This window comes from Acomys russatus, chromosome 7 (genome assembly GCF_903995435.1).
Source record: "Acomys russatus chromosome 7, mAcoRus1.1, whole genome shotgun sequence".
Taxonomy (NCBI): Eukaryota; Metazoa; Chordata; class Mammalia; order Rodentia; family Muridae; genus Acomys; species Acomys russatus.
Genome location: NC_067143.1, coordinates 56,736,901 through 56,759,039, shown reverse-complemented (window position 1 = coordinate 56,759,039; position 22,139 = coordinate 56,736,901). Strand labels below are relative to the sequence as shown.

Below are 22,139 nucleotides of genomic sequence, written 5' to 3'. Positions count from 1 at the left end.
ATGGTCTACAAAGGGAGTCCAGGGCAGCCAGTGCTACACAGAGAAACCCTATCTCAAAAACAAAAAACAAACAACAATACGAACAAACAAACAAACAAAAAGGATGGGACACTAGCCCACTGTAGTGGCACACACCTTTAATCCCAGCCCTTGGGAAGCAGAGACAAGTGGATCTCCGTGAGTTCGAGGCCAGAAAGCAACTGCATTTGGGGTAACATGTGGGAACAGGGAGGCTGATGAGCAAGTGGCGCAAGCATTGGGAGACACGGAAGGGGGGAGATAGAAGTGGTTCCGGGAAATAGCGAGCAGCAGAGGCTAACTAAAGGAGTTCAGGACATTGATGTCTAGCACGCCATATAAGTATGATTCTGTTTCTTTGCTGTCTTCATTGCTCATCACAGGTTCTCATTGTTCACCACAGTCTTATACATTTGGTGCTTTTGTTTTTTGAAGAAAGATGCAAAACAAAGCGAATATATATATGCGTATATATGTATATATTCACTTCGTTTTGCAGAGAGAGACAGAGAGAGAGAGAGAGAGACAGAGAGAGAGAGAGAGAGAGAGAGCGCAGATGGCTGTCATGAGGTTCACTGAAGAGGATAAGAAACCCAGGGATCTCGAGGACATACCAAACTGAGTCAAAGCAGTATAGGCATCTAGGGGCAGACACTTGAGATTTCTGTATTGCAAAAGTCAATCTAATCTGACCTGTATCGTGGGAAACATTGGGCCCTGGGCTCTAATGGAAGAGGCAGCAGGGATTAGAGAGATCCTCCAGAGAAAAGAAGACTAAAAGAAACAAGAAGCAAGGGTCCCAGAGGTTGGTTCTTCCCCGGCCACCTTTGTCCTCTTGCTTTAACACAACTGCATGAATGACGGTCCTCTCCCTCTTACTTTATGGGAGCCTTTTAGCTGCTTTTCCAAGTCAGTGAGCAGGTTACTCTGGGTGCTGTGCCTCTCAACCAGCATCCTCAGTCTCTTCAGGGCAGAGTGGAAGCTAGAAACACAATATGCCAGTGAGTGGACTCAAGAGGGCAGAAGGAAGCAGACTGCAGGGTGGGGCCACTTACCGCTGGGCCCTCATCCTCATCTGCAGAATCATCTGCTGCTTCAGCAGCAGAAACGTATCCAACAATTCCAGAAAGATCTTGGGGGTGACAAGTGGCAACGCAGGGCACACATGCTGATGGTAACAGGCAGATGAAAGATGGATGAGAGCCATGGTTTTGGCTATGTTGGGAATTGAGGCCTTGAAATCTGGACACTTCAAGGAGCCTGCAATGGATATGGTTTTCGGTCTGACCCTGTAGCATTGGATAGGAATGAGACAGGGAAACGATGCTCTCTCTGTTCAGGTAGGAAAATAGAAATATCAAGCTGGGCAGTGGGGCTCATGCCTTTAATCCCAGCACTCGGGAGGCAAAGGCAGATGGATCACTGTGAGTTCGAGGCCAGTCTGGTGTACAAAGAAACCCTGTCTCAAAAAAGAAGGAAAGAAAGAAAGAAAGAAAATATCAGTCAGAAAGCAAGGAGAGTGAGAACAAGCATGAGATATCAGATGAAGGCACTGAGAGAGAGAGTGCCCTGGTTAGTAAATCACTAGTTGGTTGGTGTGAGTGGTAGGAACATATGAAAAGTGTCTCACCATCATCATGAGGGAGACTCTCAACATCCTCCAGGTAGTGCTGGGCAATCCTGACCAGAGAAGCTTGGTCCCAGGGTTCATAGCGGTCAACACTGGCAGTGGTCAATTGTAGGAGCCTCAGGAGAAGGGTAGAGGGCAGCTGTTTTTGGGCTTGGCCATCTCCCATCAAGAAGAACATGTGAAGGTTGCTACACACTTGCTGGCAGAACCTGTAAGTCAGGGAAGACTCTGCTGTCGTCGTCCCCCAGACCCCTGTTCCAAGCTTGACCTTTACCCTCATGCCAACCTATACCTTTTTTTTTTTTCTTGTCTTTTTGGCCAGGAAAGAGTAAAAGCAGAGCTAACACGGAGGGGGGGGGGGTTCCGGGCCTTACCTGTGCAACATTGCATCCCTCTTATTGAAGTATCTGCCCACAAGGTTGTCCTTAGGGGAGATGCTCTTCAAGGTGATCCAGCTCTGCTTCTGTGTACTGGTCAGGGAAGCTGCCTGAGGTCGCCAGGGCCAGCAGTCGGTGAAACATAGCAACATTCACACCCTCAGACACCAGAAGAGCCACTGGCTGGTTTAACACACCAGCATGCCAGCTGGCATCTCGAAGACACTGGAAAATAGCTTCCTCTGACTTAGGTGGCAAACGAAAGAGGCGAGCCTGAAAAATTCTACAAGCCAGGATGATGGCTGTATTGCGCCCAATCCCCCGAGATTCTGAGAGCAGTAGGCCATGCTGCCGGGGCCTAGCCAGAACTCGGACCAGGCGGGTCACATGCTGGACTATCATGTGGCATTGGGCAAGGTGGGGATTCAACTTCAGCCGAACAGCTGAGGCAGCCAGCTGCTTTCCTAGGTTTTCCCACTGCCGTTCCAAGTACAAGTTGGGACTCTCAAAGTTAGATCCAATTGTAAGCTCCAGACTGAACACTAGGTCTGACGGCTTCTCCTGGGGATAGAGCAATAGGACCGGAAGCAACAAGGGTAACATGAAGTCCCTCTGGGGTGCCGTCTGCCACTCACTCTTGGGTGTCTCTGACTGGAGCTTACCACTGGAATCCCTTAATTCTTCCTCCTGCTCGGCCACCTGAGTTACACTTTCTGTGTTTTCCTTGTTTACCAGTTTTACGGGGAATGGTGCTAGGCTGCTCTCACTGAGTAAGGAGCCTGTGGTAGCTTGAAGGCCATAGGGATCCTCTTCATCCTCTGATCTGCTGTCACTGTTGCTTAAGTCCTCCCACTGGGCTATTTCCCCTTCAGATTCTACTTCGGGCACTTTCTCGTCCTCCACCTCCTCCTCATAGTCCTTGACTATGGGCTGAGACTCTCGTCCAGAACAGAAGACATTCTGCGCTACTTCTAGAAGCAGCTTAGCACAATGGGAACATTCCCTATCACTGTCCAGCCGGTCACAAAATGTTCTTTGTGCCTCATGCAACCAAAGGCGCACCATGACGCGTATAGACATCATGACAGTCAGGCGACTTCCACGCAAGCCGGACACCCGGCGCAGGTGCTCCTGGTGACGGAAATAATCTATAAAACCTCGCGAGCCCATTCTGGTAGGCAGCAGCTGCAGGCTTCCTAGAATGTGGCTTACAGAATGTGGGGAAAAGCGGTAGTGTGGATGGAGAGGTGAAGGCATGAAGCAGTTACACACAGCTTCCCAGGCCTCCACTGAAGCCCTGACGAGGGCTCTTGCCAGAGTGTGTTCCTGCTCCAAAGTGGGGAAGCGCTCAAGCCAGGCTTGGATACTAGGTACATGCCTGCTCAAAAGGGTGTCCTTGGTGATGCTGTCCAGGGCCAGCACTGTGAAGAGTCGGAAGAGACGTGGACAGAGTGGGCGCTCAGAGTAGCCTGGCACTGTAGCAGTGGCAAGGAAGTTGACTGTAGGCTGCAGAGTCTGTAATTCCAAAGTATTGTGGGCATAGATGGTACCTTCCATTGCTTGGCGCAGAGTCTCCAGCACTGGCTGGCAGCTCTTCTCTGGGTCTGTAAAACATTAAGCATTGAGGATGTATGCAAGTCCCCATGAAAGCATGTCCCATCCTGCCTCCTAACTCTGTCTCTAGCACACAGAGTTCTGAAGGAATTTTGTGCACCTGATGTTTTGGCACTTGGTAACCTCCAAGTAAGTTTCTCTCTCTCTCTCTCTCTCTCTCTCTCTCTCTCTCTCTCTCTCTCCATATATTCCTAAAACTGAAGTGATTCTCTCTCCTCCCCCTTGATCTTACCTATTCATTGCCTGAAGGAGATGAACACTATAATAAGATTTGGAACCTGAGATAGTTGGAAACTGGGCCAGATCACAATTAGAAAGTGCAAGTCACCTCCATTAGAGAATGCACAGTTATGTCACACCTATGCATTGATCCAGTCATGGTGGCACATAACTATCATCCCAGCATGTGGGAGGTGGAGATAGGAGGACCAAAAGTTCAAGGCTACCTTTGGCTATATAGTGGTTTCAGGGCCAACCTGGGCTACTTGAGAACCTGCCTCAAAGCACAGGGGTAGGGAGGTAGAAGACTCAGTATGAATGCTAGCCAAGAAAGCCTGACACGTAGAATTTAATCCTTGGAATCCATATAAAACAGCTAGGTGCATTTGTAATCTCAGCACACCTACTATGAGATGGGAGGTAGGCATAGGAGAACTGCTGGGAAGCTGTGAGCCAGTTAGCCTGGAGTACATAGCACAGCACCGGAGCAAGAGATCCTCTAGCCTCAGAAAGTGAAAGGAAGGTCTAGTTTCTGAAAGTTGTTCTTTGACCTCTACATGAAGCACCAAAGCACCTGTACACACACACACACACACACACACACACACACACACACACACACACACACACGAATAAATAGAAATTTAAGTGACTTTAAGATGTAATTTTTCAGAGGCAAGAAGAATGAGTAGGGAAGTAGGAAAAGAGTTTAGAACAAAGTATAGAGACACATGTGCATAAAAATACCATAATGAAACCCATCACTTTATATCCTAATCTAAAACCATTAAAGAGAAAAAAGTGATTTACATAAAACAAAATATACATGTTTATTCTCTCTGACAATGTGGACACCTCTGTAAACCTCCATTTAAGTGCTATTTAGATTTTATCAGTCCTAGAAATTCCTTTGTGACTCTCTACAGTCACCCACATTCCACCACCATACAGATACTGCTCTCTGAACTTATGTATATCACTATCGACTATGCCTCTTCAAGAACCGTGTATAGATAGAATCCTATGGCAGCTGCTTGTCCATATCTATCTCCTCTCACTCAGCCTGCATTTGACTTTCATATATGTTTTTGTTTATTAGTAATTTGATATATTATACAATATTTCATTATGAAAATGACACAATTTGTAGGTCCATTAATATGGTGAGGATAGGTCCAGTCTTTGGCTGTTCCAAATAATGTTTATTTGCTTAGGCAAATACAAGAAAATAACAATACGGTAATACAACTTATTTTTCCCCACTTTTATTTCTACCTACATTTGAGCCCCCTAACAGCATCATTATATTTGTTTTTACTACCAGCTTTTAAGGAAAATGCAGAAAGAAAATGACAGTTGTTTATATGCAGGCACATAGTCATGAGTTTTGATACTTTTCACTCTTGTCTGCACGTCTGGTTTTCCATGTTACTACTACCTCTCTGCGGAACAAAGTCATTTAACATTCTTTGTCTTATAAGATTTTATTTACCGCCCCCACCCTCCTCCCTCCCTCTCTCTTCCCCCCTCTCTCCCTCCCTCTCTCTCTTTCTCTGTTTGTGTGTGTGATGTGTTTTCCAGCTCTAGCAGAGGCCAGAAGAGGGCATTAGATACTCCAGAGCTGGAGTTACAATTGCTTGTGAGCTGCCGTGTGGGTGCTGGGAATTAACTCTGGTTCTGGTCCTCTGAAAAAGAAACTAATGCTCTTAACCAGAGTCATCTTTCAAGCACCCTTGAATACTCTTTGGACTTATTTATTTTGTGAGTATGAATGTTTTGCCTGCACCACATACATGCTTGATATTCACAAAACTGAGAAGGTGTCAGACCCTCTGGAGCTGGAGTTACAGATGGGGTGAACTGCCATGTATGTGCTAGGAACCAAACCTGGAAAAGCAAAAAGTGATCTTAACTGCTGAGCCATCTCTCCAGACCCTTGAATACTTTAACAGTTGCTTTAAAGTATCTAGCTGCTAAATCTAACATATATGTCATGTTTCCATTAAACTCCTCTTCCTCTCCACCCTTTTCTTCCTCCTTCGGGCAGAGCCTCACTGTGCAGCCCAGGATGGTTTCATGATCTATCTTCCAACCTCACCTTCCTGCTGCCTGCAATTACAAGCATGTGCCGCCATGCCTAGATCATTGCTTCTTTCTCCTTTTCCTCCTGCTCTTCCTCCTCTTCCTTCTTCTTCTCTTCCTTCCTCCCCCTCCTCTATTTCTTCTTCTTCTTCTCCTTCTTCTTCTTCCCCTCCTTCTCTTCCTTCCCCCCTCCTCCTCTTCTTCATCTTTCTCCTCTTCCTCCTTTTACTCCTTCATTTTGTTTTGTTTTTAAGACAGTTTCTCTGTTTTGCTTTAACTGTCCTGGAACTCACTCTGTAGACTAGGCTGGCCTCCAACTCCAAGTGATGGGATTTTTTTTTTTCCTTTTTTTTTTTTTTCCCCTTCCGAGACAGAGTTTCTCTGTGTAGCCTTGGCTGTCCCGGGCTCACTTTGTAGAACAGGCTGGCCTCAAACTCACAGAGATCTGTCTGCTTCTGCCTCCCAGAATGTTGGCATTATAGGGGTACACCACCTCACCTAGCTTTTTGGGAGAGGGTGAGACAGTGTTTTTCTCTGTAGCCTGGTTGTCCTGAAACTCACTCTGTAGGCCAGGCTGGTCTCAAATTCAGAGATCTGCCTGCCTCTGACTCCTGAGTGCTGCAATTAAAGGTATGCGGCACCATTCCTGGCTTATTGTTTCTTTTTGATAGCAAATCAAATCATATTTTTCTTTTTCTTCATTCCTTCCCCCTTTCTTTTTTCTAAAGATTTATTTATTGATTATTTATATAGTGGTCTACATGTACATCTGCAGGTCAGAAGAGGGCATCAGGTTACATTAGATGGTTGTGAGTCACCATGTGGTTGCTGGGAATTGAACTCAGGACCTCTGGAAGAGCAGTCAGTGCTCTTAACTTCTGAGCCATCTCTCCAGCCCAGCCATCTCTCCAGCCCTCCCCCTTTCTTTTTTAACATGTAGTAATTCTTTAAATTTTGTAGGAAATGTTTTGGTGACTATCACTCAGAGACACTTTTTCATACCAGGAATTCTAGCATTCTTCGTGTTGTTTGCAATGCTTTTAATCCTCCTACTTAAGTCTTCTCTTAGCTGCAATATATTCATCAATCTTACTACACCTGACTTCACTCCTTTTATTGTCTACAAATACCTTAATTATATTTAAATTTATCATAATAGCCAAAATATGGTTTAAAAGAATGACAGGTTTAGAACAAAATAGAGTTGGATTTTAATATTAATTCTGATACTTCATAGCTAGGGTATTTCAAACAAGATATAAAATTTATCTTTCCTGTTTCTGAGATTTGTTTTTGTGTGTGTGTGTGTGTGTGTGTGTGTGTGTGTGTGTGTGTGTGCGCGCGCACACACATATACGTGTGCACGCCTGTGTCTATGGTGTCTGTCTGTGACTCTGTGTGTATATGTGTGTGTGTATATGACTCTGCGTGTGTGACTGTGTGTGTGCCTATGTCTGTCTTTAACTGTGTGTGTGTGTGTGTGTGTGTGTGTATGTGTGTGTGTGTGTATCTGTGTGTGGTATGGTTATCCCACAGAAGTCAGAAGAGGGCATCATTTCTCCTGAAGTTGTAGTTACAGGTAGTTGTGAGCTACCCAATTTGGGTGCTGAGAACTGAACTCAGGTCCTCTGTAAGAGCAGCAAGAGCTCTTAACCACTGAGCTACTGGCTGCTCTTCCAGAGGATCAAGGCTGTATTTCCAACATTTACATACCAGCTCACAATAGTCTGTAACACTAGTTTCAGAGTATCTGGTGCCCTTTTCTAACTTTTATGGGCACCAGGCATGCATATGGTACATATACATATTCACTCCTACACATAAAAATAAGTAATTAAATAAAAAAGAATCTCCATCTTCCCATGCTTTTATAAACATTAAGGATATCATAATGCATGTAAGACATAGTACTCAGTACATTTTCACCTTTCAGTTTTTAAAAGTATTAATATACCTGGTTCAAGTTTTCTACATACCATAACAGACTTTAATATATAATCTGAGCAGCCGTCCAGTATTTCAGCTCACTGATTTCCTTGACTCCAACAACTTCTATTTAAACTTAGTTCTGCTCATTCTCATACCATATGTAGAACTTGTCATCTGGAGGTAGCATACTTTGGAAATGTAAACATCAGTATCCCCAAGTTTTAGTCATTTCCCTCCTTTCTTTTGTTATCTCTTCTTCTACAAATACTTATTGAGCACTTGGCTCCTGTTCTGTGTACCAGAATGAATGAGGATTCATGCCCTCATATAGCTCACCATGTGTTAAGAAGACAAGCATGTGTGCAATCATAAAATCAGGCTATTATCCATACACGCTTAGGATGATATTTAACCCAGCCTGGGAGCTTAGGCTACTTTGGGGTTCTATTGTCTTTGATGATTTGGAAAGAATAAATAGGATTTTTGCCAGATACGTCTAGGCAAGGGCACAGAGGACAGCATCCCTATGTAATGTCCCATGAGTCCAGTGAGAACAGAGTGTAGAAGCCAGAGAATATCTGGCTACAATGGGCTTTATTTACATTGGATTTATCAATGTTCCAGGTATTGTCTATCTCTAGTCCAAGAAGTGTGTGCAAAGATTCATATGATATTTAGGAGACAGAATTGATAGACATTGGACTAGACATTAGTCAAAGAGGAAGAGACATCAACAAGAGCCCTGTCTTGGGGGCCAGTGAGATGGCTTAGCGGGTAAGGACACTTGGAACCAAGCCTGTTGACCTGAGTTCAATCCCTGGGCCATGCCCCATCCGCCATTGTAGGAGAGGACTCAAGTTTCTCCTCTCAACTCCACATGTGACATTGGCATGCCCTACCTCATGCTTGTGTGCGCACACGTGCACACACACACACACACACACACACACACAATGTTTTTTTTTTTAATTAAAAAGTTATAGCTTAATTAACTGGTTGGACTGTGGTGTCTGTTATTCAGAGACACAGGAGCAATTTGGGAAGGTATGATGAGACCAGTACTGGATCTGAGGAGCCACGGAGATACCAAGGGTAGAGATGTATAGCAGTAGGATAAGTAGGTCTGTGTTTAAGAGAGATGTTTGATAGCTCATCGGTCCCATCAGACATGGTCAGTGAAGCTTTGAGAGTAGACGTGACTGCTCAGAGAACATGTATAAGAAACGACTTTAGTTTGATCTGTAGGCACATGTTTGAATCAATGAGTACTGCCATAGGTTTAGTATGAGATGACAGTAGCTTTTCCTTCATTTCCTCCCCCAAGCTCCTCACCAGAAGCAGCCAGGTGCAGATCTTCCATCAGGAAAAGGAGAGAGCTTTTGGAGTCCTGGTGATACCCAGGATATGAGCTGGCTTGTGTTTGGCCATGGACCCCTCTGCTCAGCAAGTGACGAAGGTGGGTAGAGCTTAATGCAGAGTGAATGGGGCTGTGGATGGAAGGGTGGTTTGGCTCCACCAGCGCCTCCACAAAAGCTGTCTTCCCTGCTGCGATCTCTCCAGCAAGCAGCACTGGATGTCCATTTGCTAGAAGCAGGTCCACCACATACAAAAGCCGTTCTGTCTGCAGGATAGAAGCAGGGCTTAGTGTGGCAGCTCTAGAAAGGACAGCAGTCAAGCCTAGGAAACTTGTCTTGAAGCTGAACTTAAAAATCAGGTTGTGTGTTCCTGTAATTGTGGAAATATCAGAGTATGGGAATAGGTGGACCTTGGGAGGACCTCAAATACTGGCTACCCTCTACAATAGCTCCTTAAGCCTTAACCCAAACTACCTCCTCACTGTCTTCATACCTGGGAAGAGGGCTGGAAAGTTCCCAGACTTCCTTTGACATGGCTGCTAAGGTACTGGCCAGAGAAGGGGACCAGTGTTCCATCTTCAAGGTTCACATGTAGATCAAACACCAAGGCTGAAGGAGGTAGCTCAGGGTAGTTGGGCAGGGAACTAATAGAATTCCTCATGAAGTTATCAAAGAGAAGCCAGTGCCTGCTCAGGGGACATGCAGGTACAAGTCGGACAGTCATAAAAGTTCCATCTATGACACCTATCATCTCCCCGCTGGAATTTCCCATTTTTAATTCCCAAAGTCCAGTCTACCTCAGCTCTCTGTACACCACGCCTCCCACTCTTGTGGTACCTGGAGGGAAGGTGGGCTCCAAAGCCCCAGATTGTGGCAAAGAGAAAGCTGCTGATAGCCAGCAAATGTCTCCTCTGCTTCTTATTCACATCGTCACTGACAGACTGGGCCCTGCTTTTTGAAGATTTGAAGTTCTGGGTCTCAAGTTCGCTGCCACCAAAGTCCTCTGCAATGATCCCCATGGTCAGAATAGGAATTCACATAGAAAAAGAAGATGGAGGGCAAAACAGGTTGGCTACATTACTTCTCTTCACTTTTGAGTTCCCTGGACCAGCTTCACCAAGAAACTATGATTGTGGCTCAGAGGTAACCCAGTTACCCTTAACATCCCAGCTCTCTCTCAAAAGCCAACCTTCCTACCTTCCTACCTTGAGTGTGTGGCTTCTCCTCCTCATATAAGCGTAGATGGGGGTCGAGTAGAGCACGCAAGATGCGGGCCAGGCTGGTGACTTCTGCCACACCTGGGCAAGCAGCCTGATGCCCATGCACCTGTAGTACAGAGCTGGCACCTACACGGGTCAGGAATCGCAAACACTGCTGGCACCAGCACTTCAGCTAAATGGTTGAGCTCAATGGCCGTCTCTTGCTGAAGGTGGTATTCATTGGGCAGAGATGCCATCAAAACATTAAGAATGCACTGCCAAGTCTGTTCCCCACAACACCAGACTAGAGCACACCGGCCTACCACCGTAGGAGAGATGCCTGCCGCCTCTGCCACCTCCATCAAGAGAAAGGTATTCAGGGGTCGTGCTATCTGTTGACCATTTGGGAGACTCAGCTGGGGAGGGTCACTCAGGAAGAAAGTGATAGAGTCTAACCACGCAGGGCTAGGGGCACCATCGCATACGATCCATTGTTGGATCCCGGTGAATTCTTCTGACTGCCCTTCTGAGACCACACTCTTACCGTGAGGGGCAGCATGAAGGAGCTTGGGAAGGATGCCATAGTGCCAGGAGGGACCTTCTGACCACCCTAGGAATTCTTGAGAGCTGAGAACACTAGGATATAGGTGGACAATTTCCACAAATTGGAAGCCCTGGTTTGAGGTTTGTTCCATGGCTGCCAGTCGATTCTGAATCTTAAATAAGCTCTTCCAGCAAGTACTCTTGCCACTGCCTGCAGGGCCCAGGAGCAAAATGCCAGAGGCTCGCCTCAGGGCCTGACTGAGGTGCTCCAGAGACATCAGTGTGTTAGGGGTGGGAAGCAGGCCTACTTGCTGAAGTTCTTCCACCACGACTGACTTCATCAGTCTATGAGTCATAGGCTCTGCCATCACATGGCTAGCATTAGGGAAAATCCCACAGAGCAGCTCTCGGAGCTTTTGCAGGCGGAATCCATCAAGAATGCTGAACAGTGGTGAGTGCAACAGGGCACGCAGTAGGGCAGCCTCCTCAGGGGAAGCTAGGTTGTGGGGCGCCTGAGACTTGTTTTCTTCCTCAGGTACATTTAGTGTCTGTATGGTGTCTTCTAGGATCTGTTTGAGCAGCGGCAAGCGGCAGGGCAAAGTCCCAGACACCAGCTCACGCTCTAGGGAGAATAGTTTGGATAGGCGAGTAGCCATGCGGGAGGCATCCCGCACCCCTGCTCCCAGCAGGTTCAGCTCTGCCACTCGCTGCAGGTCAGGTAGTGACAATGCCACAGGACGCAGTAGCAGGTGTAGATTAGCAGGTATATCAGTACTCAGGGCATGGAATGTCAGGAAACAGCCATAGCCAAGACACACAGACACATGATGCTTCTCAAAGAAACCAGCACCAAGGAATAGGGGGTTAGTAGGGTTTATGGTACTTATGTTTTTAGAGGCTTTCTGGTACAGTGGAACATAAAGATGGTGCAGTTCATCCAGACGCTGGCCCAGGGCAGAGAGCAAGGTAGGAGGCAGGTGGTGAGCGTCCTCCAACAGCAGCCAGGCCCCACTCTGAAGGGCACCATTCAGGTAATTGCTCAGACACCGGAACTCTATCTGGGGCAAGCAGGGCATCATTACCAGCTGGCGGCCCAGGGCCCATGCTAGGCTACTCACGGTTTCTGTCTTGCCCAAACCATCCCGGCCCACTAGGGTCCCACAGGCGACTTCCTCCAGGGCCAATAAGAGAACCAACACTTGCCGCTCATGCATCAAGCTTGGTAGAGGCCCCTGTTTGGGCCCCAGGTACTCATAATTGTATATGAAGGACCGGCCCAGCACATCTACCCAGCATGCAGCTGGTGACACAGAGGGCTCAGCAGATGCAGTCGTCTTAAGACACTGCAGGGGATTTTTGGGGTTCAGGTGAGATGAGCCCAGGTGATACTTCAGTTGGCGGGCCCAGTGGAAGTCTGTGAGGCTGCTGACCTTGTTCTTCTCCAGGAGTTGTGCTATATCCCTGTGAGTCATTGCCATGACCAACAGGGCACTGAATAGTCTTGTCTGGCGAACAGAAGGCAGAGGTTGCTCACCCTGGGAGTTCCTCTGAGCTTGTATAAATTGCACCAATACCTCAAGCTTGTGTGCGTGGATGGAAGTCATGTGCATGGTCCCCCACTCAAGCAGAGCCTCCTCCATCTCAGCCCGCCACACTATCTGCTCTGCCACCAGTATGCACTGCCATGGAAAAACCTGGATTGCATCTAGCCAGTGCCGGACATATAGTTGCATGGGCACCTGTTTTTGCTGAGGCATTGTCTTCAGTGTTTTAACTAGGGAAGGGCCTTGAGCAAGGCGGGTGGCCACACAGCCCTGCAGCAGGTTCACTATTACAAAACGCAGACACTTCTCCAAAGAGGCTAGCCACTTTGGAAGATCTGGATGTAGAGGAAGGGGCCCCTGAAGCTTCACTTTCTCTCCACATGGCCCTAGCACAGCAACCGTATCCACAGGAGCCTCTGTACTTGATCTTGAATCCTGGTTATTAGTGTTTTTCTCATCAATTGGGTTGGACTTGAAGCTCACAGCTTTAACTTGAGGAAAGCAGCGCTGTGCCCATGGCTGGGCATCACAGGTCTCTAGAGGGGCAGCCAGCAGGGCCACCAGTTCACTGTCACTGAGGAAGAAAAGGCGGGGGAAGTGGGCACATACTCCATAGAGGACATCCTCCAAAGCCATGATGATGGCCTCCAGCTCCGTGGATCCTGCTTTCAGGAGTTGCTGTAGATGGTGGCCTTGGAAGTATGGGCTCCTCTTGGCATTGGGCACTATAAGTGACAGAACCATTGGGTCAGCTACAGAGATGCGCATTAGCGTCCGATACTGATCATCCATGACCTTGAAACGGGCGTTCTGTGGTAAGAAAGGTGGTAAGTGAGTGTCACGGGCTGGCTCTACATTTCCATCCAGGGCTCTGATGCTCAGGAGCTCTTGCCCACTCCGCTTCCTACCATCTCAGCACTAGGAAACTGGATCTTCATCTCATGGAGAACTTTATTCAGAAAAATCCACTTCTGCTGGAAAGCCACCCACACCTCCAGCAGGGCACCTGTGTAAGCAGTCAGAAGTAGATACGTGAGATTCTAGGGTCCTGACACCTTCAAGGGGGAGGGAGGTCTAGCATATGCCTGACCTCTCCAGTGACCCACTAGCCCAACAGAAATATACTGCACAGCAGAACCCACGGACCTTATGAGAGGAAGTGAAGCAGTCACTAGAAACAAAGGCCTGGTCACATTGAACCAAGGAGGAGCCTGGGAAGTCCTTACTCTGTCTTCCACACGTTCTATTCAACGTCCACCTGCCACCTTCTAGGCTAATCTTCATCAGGTTCCACCCATCCACCCACTTAGAGGCCTGTACTCACCCAGGCCATACATCATAGTCACCCACTCTAAAGCTGTCTTATGCAACTCTCCTGATTTTTGGATGGCTAAGATCTTGAATAGTGCCTGGAGACTGTTCTGGATGGCATTTTGCAGGCTGCTGTAGTCTAAGGCAGAAAAAGATGCACTGTCAAAAGTTCAGCGAATCTGGTATCATTCTATGTGAGTCAAAGTTAGGTGCTGGGGCAGGAAAGGGCACATTTTGACCTCCGGCACCGGGGGTGGGGGGCACGTGAAATTACCTCAATACTTTTCCTATCTTCAAAGACTTCATCAGCCCATAGAGTTGATATGGTACAAAACTGAGACCATAAGACAGGCACTGTGGGCAGACTCTAAACCAGCTGATTTCTCCTGCTAGGTACTGTCATTCTTTTTGTTTTTGTTTTACAAGACAGGGTCTCTCCATGTAGCCTTGGCTGTCCCAGAACTCGCTCTGTAGCCCGGGCTAGCTTCAAACTCACAGAGATCTGCCTCTGCTTCCTGAGTGCTGGGATTAAAGGTATGCACCACTACTGCCTGGCTTGAACTATGCTTTTCATATATGAATCATTCTTATTGTGCTAAGAATCGAAAGGGGAGAGTAAATGGTTAATAGTGTCACCCCTACGAGAGTATAGCTTCCTAGGTAAGTTAGATACACAAGGTTCCATCGTCCTGGGCTCATCCACTCGAAGTTACTAGTTTCACAGTGCATAGCCACCATAAAATGTGTCCTCGATGACTGCACCCAGAGCTGATGCAGAAGCCTACTACAGAGAAAGGAGAAAAACCCATAGGGAGAAATGTCAAGTGAACAGTACTCTGTTGGAGCCAGGGGGAAAGATGGACAGAAAGTAGACTGAGGACTGTGAACTCAAGTGAAGATTCGAAGAGTCCACTTGGTACCTAAAGTGACACTTAAGGCCCAAGAACAAAACTACCCATAGTTTGTTCTCCAATAGTTTTAAAAATTACTTTAGTAGCAGATGAACCTAAGGGTTATACAGGAAAGTGGGACAGAACAAAGAGAGTCAGACTGACAAAGATTGGAACCAGGGTCAAACAAGAGCAAAAGATCAGCATACAATGTGCTTATGTGAAAAGTGGGAAAAGAATGTCCATTGAATCATGGCCTAAGTATTAACTACAGATAAATACGTTTCAGTCAACACTTAAAATGATTAGCTCTATCTTTCCGCCATCTTTCTGCACCGTCACCATGGTGCACATGAATGTCCTGGCGGATGCTCTGAAGAGCATCAACAACGCTGAGAAGAGGGACAAACGCCAGGTCTTCCTCAGGCCATGCTCCGAAGTCATCGTCTGATTCCTAGCTGTGACAAGGAAGCATGCTCAGTTTGGCTTCATTGTACTGACAACCTCAGCTGGCATCATGGACCATGAAGAAGCAAGATGAAAACACACAGGAGGGAAGATCCTGGGATTCTTCTTCTAGAGATGTAAAAAATAAATAAAAAGCCTCTGTGGACTGTGAGAAAAAAAATGATTAGCTCTAAATAGAGATGTGAACAAGAAATCAGTGTAAAAGCAGATAAGAAAGGTATTCCAAACCAAATACTGCACATGGATTCCTATTATAATAGAAAAGCCAAATACTAGAGCTGGGTATGGTGGTGTACGCCTTTAATTCCAGCACCAGAGAGACAAAGACAGGTGGATCTTTGTGAGTTGGAGGCCAGCCTGGTCTACACAGAGAAACCCTGCCTCAAAAAGAACCTAAAAGAAAGAAGAAAGAACAAAAGAAAAGCCATATCCTCCTTCTAGACAAATTTGCACCAGCTATACCTTTTGCCCAGAGAGATTCATAAGTAGCCCAAATATATCTACTTTTCTCATTCTCCAGTGCTACCATCTTAGTGTAAGCCCCATATTTTTCACTTGAGTCACACCAGTTGTCTCCAAGTCTCTATTCTTTGCCTTTCAACTCTCTGGATTAAACTAAAATCTGGCTCACCACTTCCCTATAACAAATATTCTCAGTTGGTTGTGGTGGCGCACCCCTTTAATCCTAGCACTCAGAGAGGCAGAGGCAGGTGGATCTCTGTGAGTTTGAGGCCAGTTTGGCCTACAAAGCGAGTCCAGGACAGCCAGGGCTACACAGGGAAACCTTGTCTTAAAAAACTAAAAACCAAAACAAACAAGCAAACAAAACCAAATATGTTCCATGATTTAAATGTTAATGAATAAATTCTTTTGCATAAATCTGACTTCTCTAACTTCCTATGTCTATTTTCTGTTCCAAGTAGTCTTTGGGCTCTAGAATCAGTGGGTTGGAAGGTCCTCTATAAGTTGGATATACTGACTGTATAAAGTTTTGTTGCTATGACAAATTGCCTGGCAATTCCCCTAGTGAAGGGGGGAGAGATTTCTTTTAGTTCATAGTCTCAGAGGTTTTGCCAGTCATTGTGGGGAGGGTAAGCTCAGTAGCTTACATCATGGTGGTCAGGAAACAGAGAAAAAGGAAAACGGGAAGAAACAAAGCAAAAGGTGTGGCTCACAAGGACACATTTCCAGTAAACTTCCTCAACTAGGACCCATCTGCGTTCTACCACCCAACAATGTCACGAAACCCTAAATCCATCAGAAGACTAAACCCTTAGGATCCAATAACTTGCTAAAAGCCTGTCAGCTGGCAATCAAACTCACAATTTACATGAGCATGTGGGAGGCACTGCGTAATTCAAACTACTACTATGGTACTATCTAATGACCAAACTCCAATAGAACCTCATAAATCTCAAGCTATTCTTTTAGAAGATTCCAACAGTTTTGCTCCAACTTAAATCATATGCCGGATTAAATGCAAGTTAGATGAATATACTTTAAAACCTATTTGTATTTGAAAACCCATTTGTATGAGTTATGCAATGATTTTCATTAAATAATATAATCTAACAAAGTGGTAACTGCTGGAATGTGTGTGAGAAAAGAGTTGTTATTTTGAGCTGGGTGTGATGGCATGCAACTTTAATGCCAGAACTTCTGAGAGGCAGAGGCAGGCAGAGCTCTGTGAGTTCAAGGCCAGCCTGTTCTACAAAGTGAGTCCCAGAGAGCCAAGGCTAGATGGAGAAACCCTGTCTCAAAACAAATAAACAAACAAAAAGAGTTGTTGTTTCTATAGAAACCATAGAAGACTTTGGAAAAGGTGAGCTGATAAAAAGCTCTTGTTCTTAGAACAAAATGTTAGCAAGCAGATGTGCATATGTTTTCACTAAAATATAAATCTCAAGTCCTAAGTTATTTCTTATCCCATTTATCATTTCTATAAAGAAGAGCTACACATTTTTTAAACTTAATTTTGTATCCAGTCACTTTGTTGAAGGTGTTTATCAGCTGTAGGAGTTCCCTGGTAGAGTTTTTAGGGTCACTTATGTATACTATCATATCATCTGTGAATAGTGATAGTTTGACTTCTTCCTTTCCAATTATATCCCTTTGACCTCCTTTAGTTGTCTAGCTAAAACTTCAAGTGCTATATTGAATAGATATGGAATGAATGAGGACAGCTTGTCATGTCCCTGATTTTAGTGGAATTGCTTTAATCTCTCTTCATTTAAACAACACCCTTCATAATAGCCACAAATAATAAAAAATATCTTGGTATAACTCTAACCAAGCAAGCACTTTTGCTTGTATGACAAGTATGACAAGAACTTCAAGTCTTTGAAGAAAGAAATTGAAAAAGATATCAGAAGATGGAAAGATCTCCCATGCTCATGGATTGGTGGGATTAGCATAGTAAAACTGACTATCTTACCAAAAGCAATCTACAGATTCAATGCAATTCCTATCAAAATTTAAACACAATTTTTTTTACAGACCTTGAAAGAGTAATTCTCAACTTCATGTGGAAAAACAAACAAAAAAAAAACCAGGAGAGCTAAAACAACCCTGTACAATAAAAGAACTTCTGGAAATATCACCATCCCAGATCTCAAGCTGTACTACAGACCAATAGTACCAAAAGCCACATAGTATTGATATACAAGCAGACTGGTTGAACAGTGGAATCAAATTGAAGACCCAGAAGTAAACCCATATACCTATAGACACTTGATTTATGACAAAGAAGTAAAAAACGATACAATGGGAGGAAAAGAATTTTCAACAAATGGTGCTGGTCTAACTGGATGCCTGCATGTAGAAGAATGCAAATAGATCCACATCTGTCACCCTGCACAAAACTCAAGTCCAAGTGGATCAAAGTCCTCAACATAATGCCAGATACACTAAATCTAATAGCAGAGAACATGGGAAATACCTTTAATGCCTTGGCACATGAGACAATTTCCTGTACAGATCACCAACAGCTCAGGCTCTAAGATCAACAATTAATAAATGGAACTTCATGAAACTGAAAAGCTTTTGTAAGGCAAAGGACATCATCAAAAAGACAAAACAGCAGCCTCCAGAATGGGAAAAGATCTTCACAAATCCTTCACAAAGCCCTGACATAGGGCTGATATCCAAGTGTGTGTGTGTGTGTGTGTGTGTGTGTGTGTGTGTGTGTGATCAACAAACTAAATAGTCCAATTTAAAAACACATATAAAGAACTCAAGAAATTAGACATCAACAAACCAAATAACACCCCCCCCCAAAAAAAAACAAAACACTTAAAAAAGCGTTCAACATCCTTAGTCATCAGAAAAATGAAAATTGAAATGACTCTGAGATTCCATCTTCTGTCCATCAGAATGGCTAAGACCAAACACCTAAGTGACAGCACATGCTGGTGAGGATGTGGAGCAAGGGGAACACTCATCCACTGCTGGTGGGAGTGCACACTTGTACAACCACTTTGGAAATCAATTTGGTGGTTTCTCAGAAAATTTGGAATAGTTCTACCTCAAGACCCTTGCAGGCAAATGGACAGAACTAGAAAAGATCATCCTGAGTGAGGTAACCCAGACCAGAAGGACAAACATGGTATGTACTCATTTATAAGTATATATTAGCTTTAAAGTACAGGATAACCATGCTACAGTCCACAGACCCAATGAATCTAAGTAACAAGGAGAGCCTGAAGGGGAACACTTGAATCTCTCTGAATAGAGAAAATAGAATAGACATGGGGGGGGGGGTGGAGGGAGGGAGGGAACTGGGTGATGAAGGGGATGGAGCAGAAGGGATTTGGTGGGGCTGGGGGGGGGAGAAAACTGGAATCAGTGGTGGTGTGGCATCTCTGGAATGATCTAGAAAGCTAGGACAATGGAGACTCCCAGGAATCAATGAGGGTGACCCTACCTAAGACTCTTAGCAAACAGGGATATGGACCCTGACTTGACCTCCTGTGACCAGAAAAGACTTCCAATGGAGAGACTGGGACATCAACCCAGCCACAAAACCTTCCACCCACAATTTATCCTGCCTACAAGAGGTACAGAGGTAAAGATGGAGCAGAGATTGAGGGAAAGGCTAATCAATGACTGATTCAACTTGACACCTATGCTCTAAGAGAGAGCCCACCCCTGATACAACAATATTCTGCTACATTTGCAGACAGGTCCTAAAATAACGTCACCTGAGAAGTTTCACCCAGCAACTGATGGAAACAGATGCAGAGACCCACAGACAAACATTAGGCAAAGCTTGCGCAATCCTGTGGAAGAGTGGGAGGAAGGATTGAATGAGTCAGAGAGGTCAAGAACAGCACAAGAAGACCTACAGGATCAACTAACCTGGACCCATAGGGGCCAACAGAGACTGAACTGCCAAACAAAGAGCATACATGGGATGGATCTAGGCTCTCTGCACATATATAAGAGATGTGCAGCTCAGTCTTCATGTGGGAACCCTAAGAGCAGGAGCAGCAGCTGGCTTTTGACTCTGTTGTCTATCTTTGGATCCCCCCCCCACCCCTCAACTGGGCTGCTTTGTCTAGCCACAATAGGAGAAGATATGCCTAGTCCTACTACAACTTGATATGACAAGGTAGGTTGATTTCTATGGGAGGCCTCCCCTTTTCTGAGGAGAAAGGGTGGACTGCAGGATGAAGAGGGAGGGGAGGGGAGAGGAAGGGGCTGGGAGGAGAAGAGGGAGGGGAAGCTGGAACCGGGATGTAAAGTAAATAAATAAATTGATGAATAAAATAAAGTAGAGCCAGGCACAGTTGTGCACCCTTTAATCCCAGCACTCGGGAGGCAGAGGTAGGTAGATCTCTGTGAGTTCGAGGCCAGCCTGGTCTACAAAGTGAGTCCAGGAAAGCCAAGGCTACACAGAGAAACCCTATCTTGGAAAAACAAAAACAAAAAAATTTCAAGTCCTATTTACCTACCTATTATGATTACACATTTAACTAACTTTTTAGATTCACTGATTTGATACCAATTATGTTGAATAAGAGAGTTTCTCTACTAGCAAGTCCTGCACATCTTCTTGGATGTTTTTTGTCATAGTTGTCAACTTCAGTTCTCAACTTGACACATTTAGAAGAAGGAACTTCAATTGAGAAATTACCTTAATCCCGGGGTGTTCTCTTTTCTTTCTTTCTTTTTTGTTTTGTTTGTTTTGTTTTGTAGGGTTTCTCTTTGTAGCCTTGGCTGTCTTGGACTCACTTTGTAGATCACACTGGCCTCAAACTCACAGAGATCTACCTGCCTCTGCCTCCTAGAGTGCTGAGATTACAGTTGCATGCCACCATGCCCAGCTTGTGGGCATATTCTTGATTGCTGGTTGATGGAGGAGGACCCAGCCCACTGTGAACAGCATCATGCCAAAGCAATTGCGTCTTAGCTGTATAGGTAACTGAGTAATCCAGAGAAAACAAGCCAGTAATGATCATTTTTCTGTGGTCTTTGCTTCAGTTCCTGTCTCTAGAGGCCTGCTTTGAGTTCCAACCTTGGTTTCCCTTGATGATGGAGTAGTTCCTTGATTATTCTCTTGATAAGGCAAATAAACCCTTCCTTCCCCCAAGTTGTAAAAGTGCAGTTCCTTAAGTGGCTTGTTTTTCTCACCTTGCAAGTTTGACAACTCTTACCTTCTTCAAAAGTTAGCCTGAGGCCTCTGTCTAAAGAGTTACTTCTCTTAATATCTATGGTTCTTTGAGCTGGTCTTCTTTTACCTACTGTCCTCAGTATAGTGGTCTATCATGAATTTAAATGAATGGTATTGACGATTTCACTGGGATGTAAGATATGGCTATATTTGTGGATCTCGCAGTGCCTTGTTTTTGGCACAAAATAGGCTCATGCTTTTTTTTAATTAAAAAAAATTATGTGCATTGGTGTTTTGCCTGCATGTATATCTGTAAGAGGGTGTCAGATCTTGGAGTTATAGATAGTTATGAGCTGCCATGTGGGTGCTGGGAACTGAACCCGGGTCCTCTGGAAAAGCAGTCAGTGCTTTTAACCTCTGAGCCATTTCTCCAGCCTGAGGCTCATGAATTTAATAAGAGAAAGAATAAAAGAATGGCTCTTTGTCTTCAACAAGGTGGCCAATCAACAGATGTGCAGATCTTTGTGAAGACCCTGATAGGTAAGACCATCACGCTCAAGATTGAGCCCAATGACGCCTCAACACCATGGAGACTGTCAAGGCCCAGATCCAAGTCAAGGAAGGCATTCCACCTGACCAGCAGTAGCAGATATTGCTGGCAATGTCCTAGAAGATGCTTGCACCCTGCCTAACTGCAAGGTTAAGAATGAGTACACCCTACACCTGATGCTGTACCTGCGTGGTGGCCTCATTGAGGAATCCCTTGGTCAGCTTACCCACTACAACTGGCACAAACTGCTGCAAGTGCTATGCATGCCTGCAACACCATGCAGTCAACTGTCATTCACACCAACAACCTGTGACCTGAGAATGAGGTCAAATAAAGTGGGAGCCCTGCCTGGCCCATGGTTCAGGACCATGGTAGAGTCCTCTTCTATCAACTGGGGAAGGAAGGAAGGAAGGAAGGAAGGAAGGAAGGAAGGAAGGAGAAAAGAAAAAAAGAAGGAAGGAAGAAAGGAAGAAAGTAAAGCATAAAACTGGCAGGGTAAAATACAGAGGACAGAGCACTGATAGGTGCTACAAAAATGACTACAAGGAAATTGTTTAAGATGTATTTTATTTTACATATTCAGTGTTTTTCATGTATGCATGTGAATCTGCCTGATTCATGTGGAGGCCATCAGAAGGCCCTGGGCTCCTGTACTGGAGTTACAGATGGCTGTGAGGTACCATGTGCTGCTGGGAATTGAACCCAGGACCGCCATAAGAGCAACAAGTGCTCCAAGCCACTGAGCCATATCTCCAGCCCCACAAGCAATTTCTGAGGCATGGCCAGATGGCTCCAAAAG

The 22,139-nt window shown here is 45.3% G+C and overlaps 1 protein-coding gene across 1 annotated transcript in view; it reads right to left on the bottom strand.

The window, feature by feature from the left end:
* The window catches only part of Dnhd1 (dynein heavy chain domain 1), a 63,719-nt gene that overhangs the window by 12,177 nt on the left and 29,403 nt on the right, over positions 1 to 22,139 (bottom strand). The window contains 12 exon segments of the mRNA XM_051149149.1: positions 898 to 1,000; positions 1,074 to 1,278; positions 1,649 to 1,857; positions 2,023 to 2,078; positions 2,080 to 3,629; positions 9,202 to 9,490; positions 9,718 to 9,910; positions 10,062 to 10,227; positions 10,430 to 10,592; positions 10,594 to 13,320; positions 13,419 to 13,516; positions 13,835 to 13,960. Coding sequence (XP_051005106.1) covers positions 898 to 1,000; positions 1,074 to 1,278; positions 1,649 to 1,857; positions 2,023 to 2,078; positions 2,080 to 3,629; positions 9,202 to 9,490; positions 9,718 to 9,910; positions 10,062 to 10,227; positions 10,430 to 10,592; positions 10,594 to 13,320; positions 13,419 to 13,516; positions 13,835 to 13,960 — 5,885 coding nt within the window.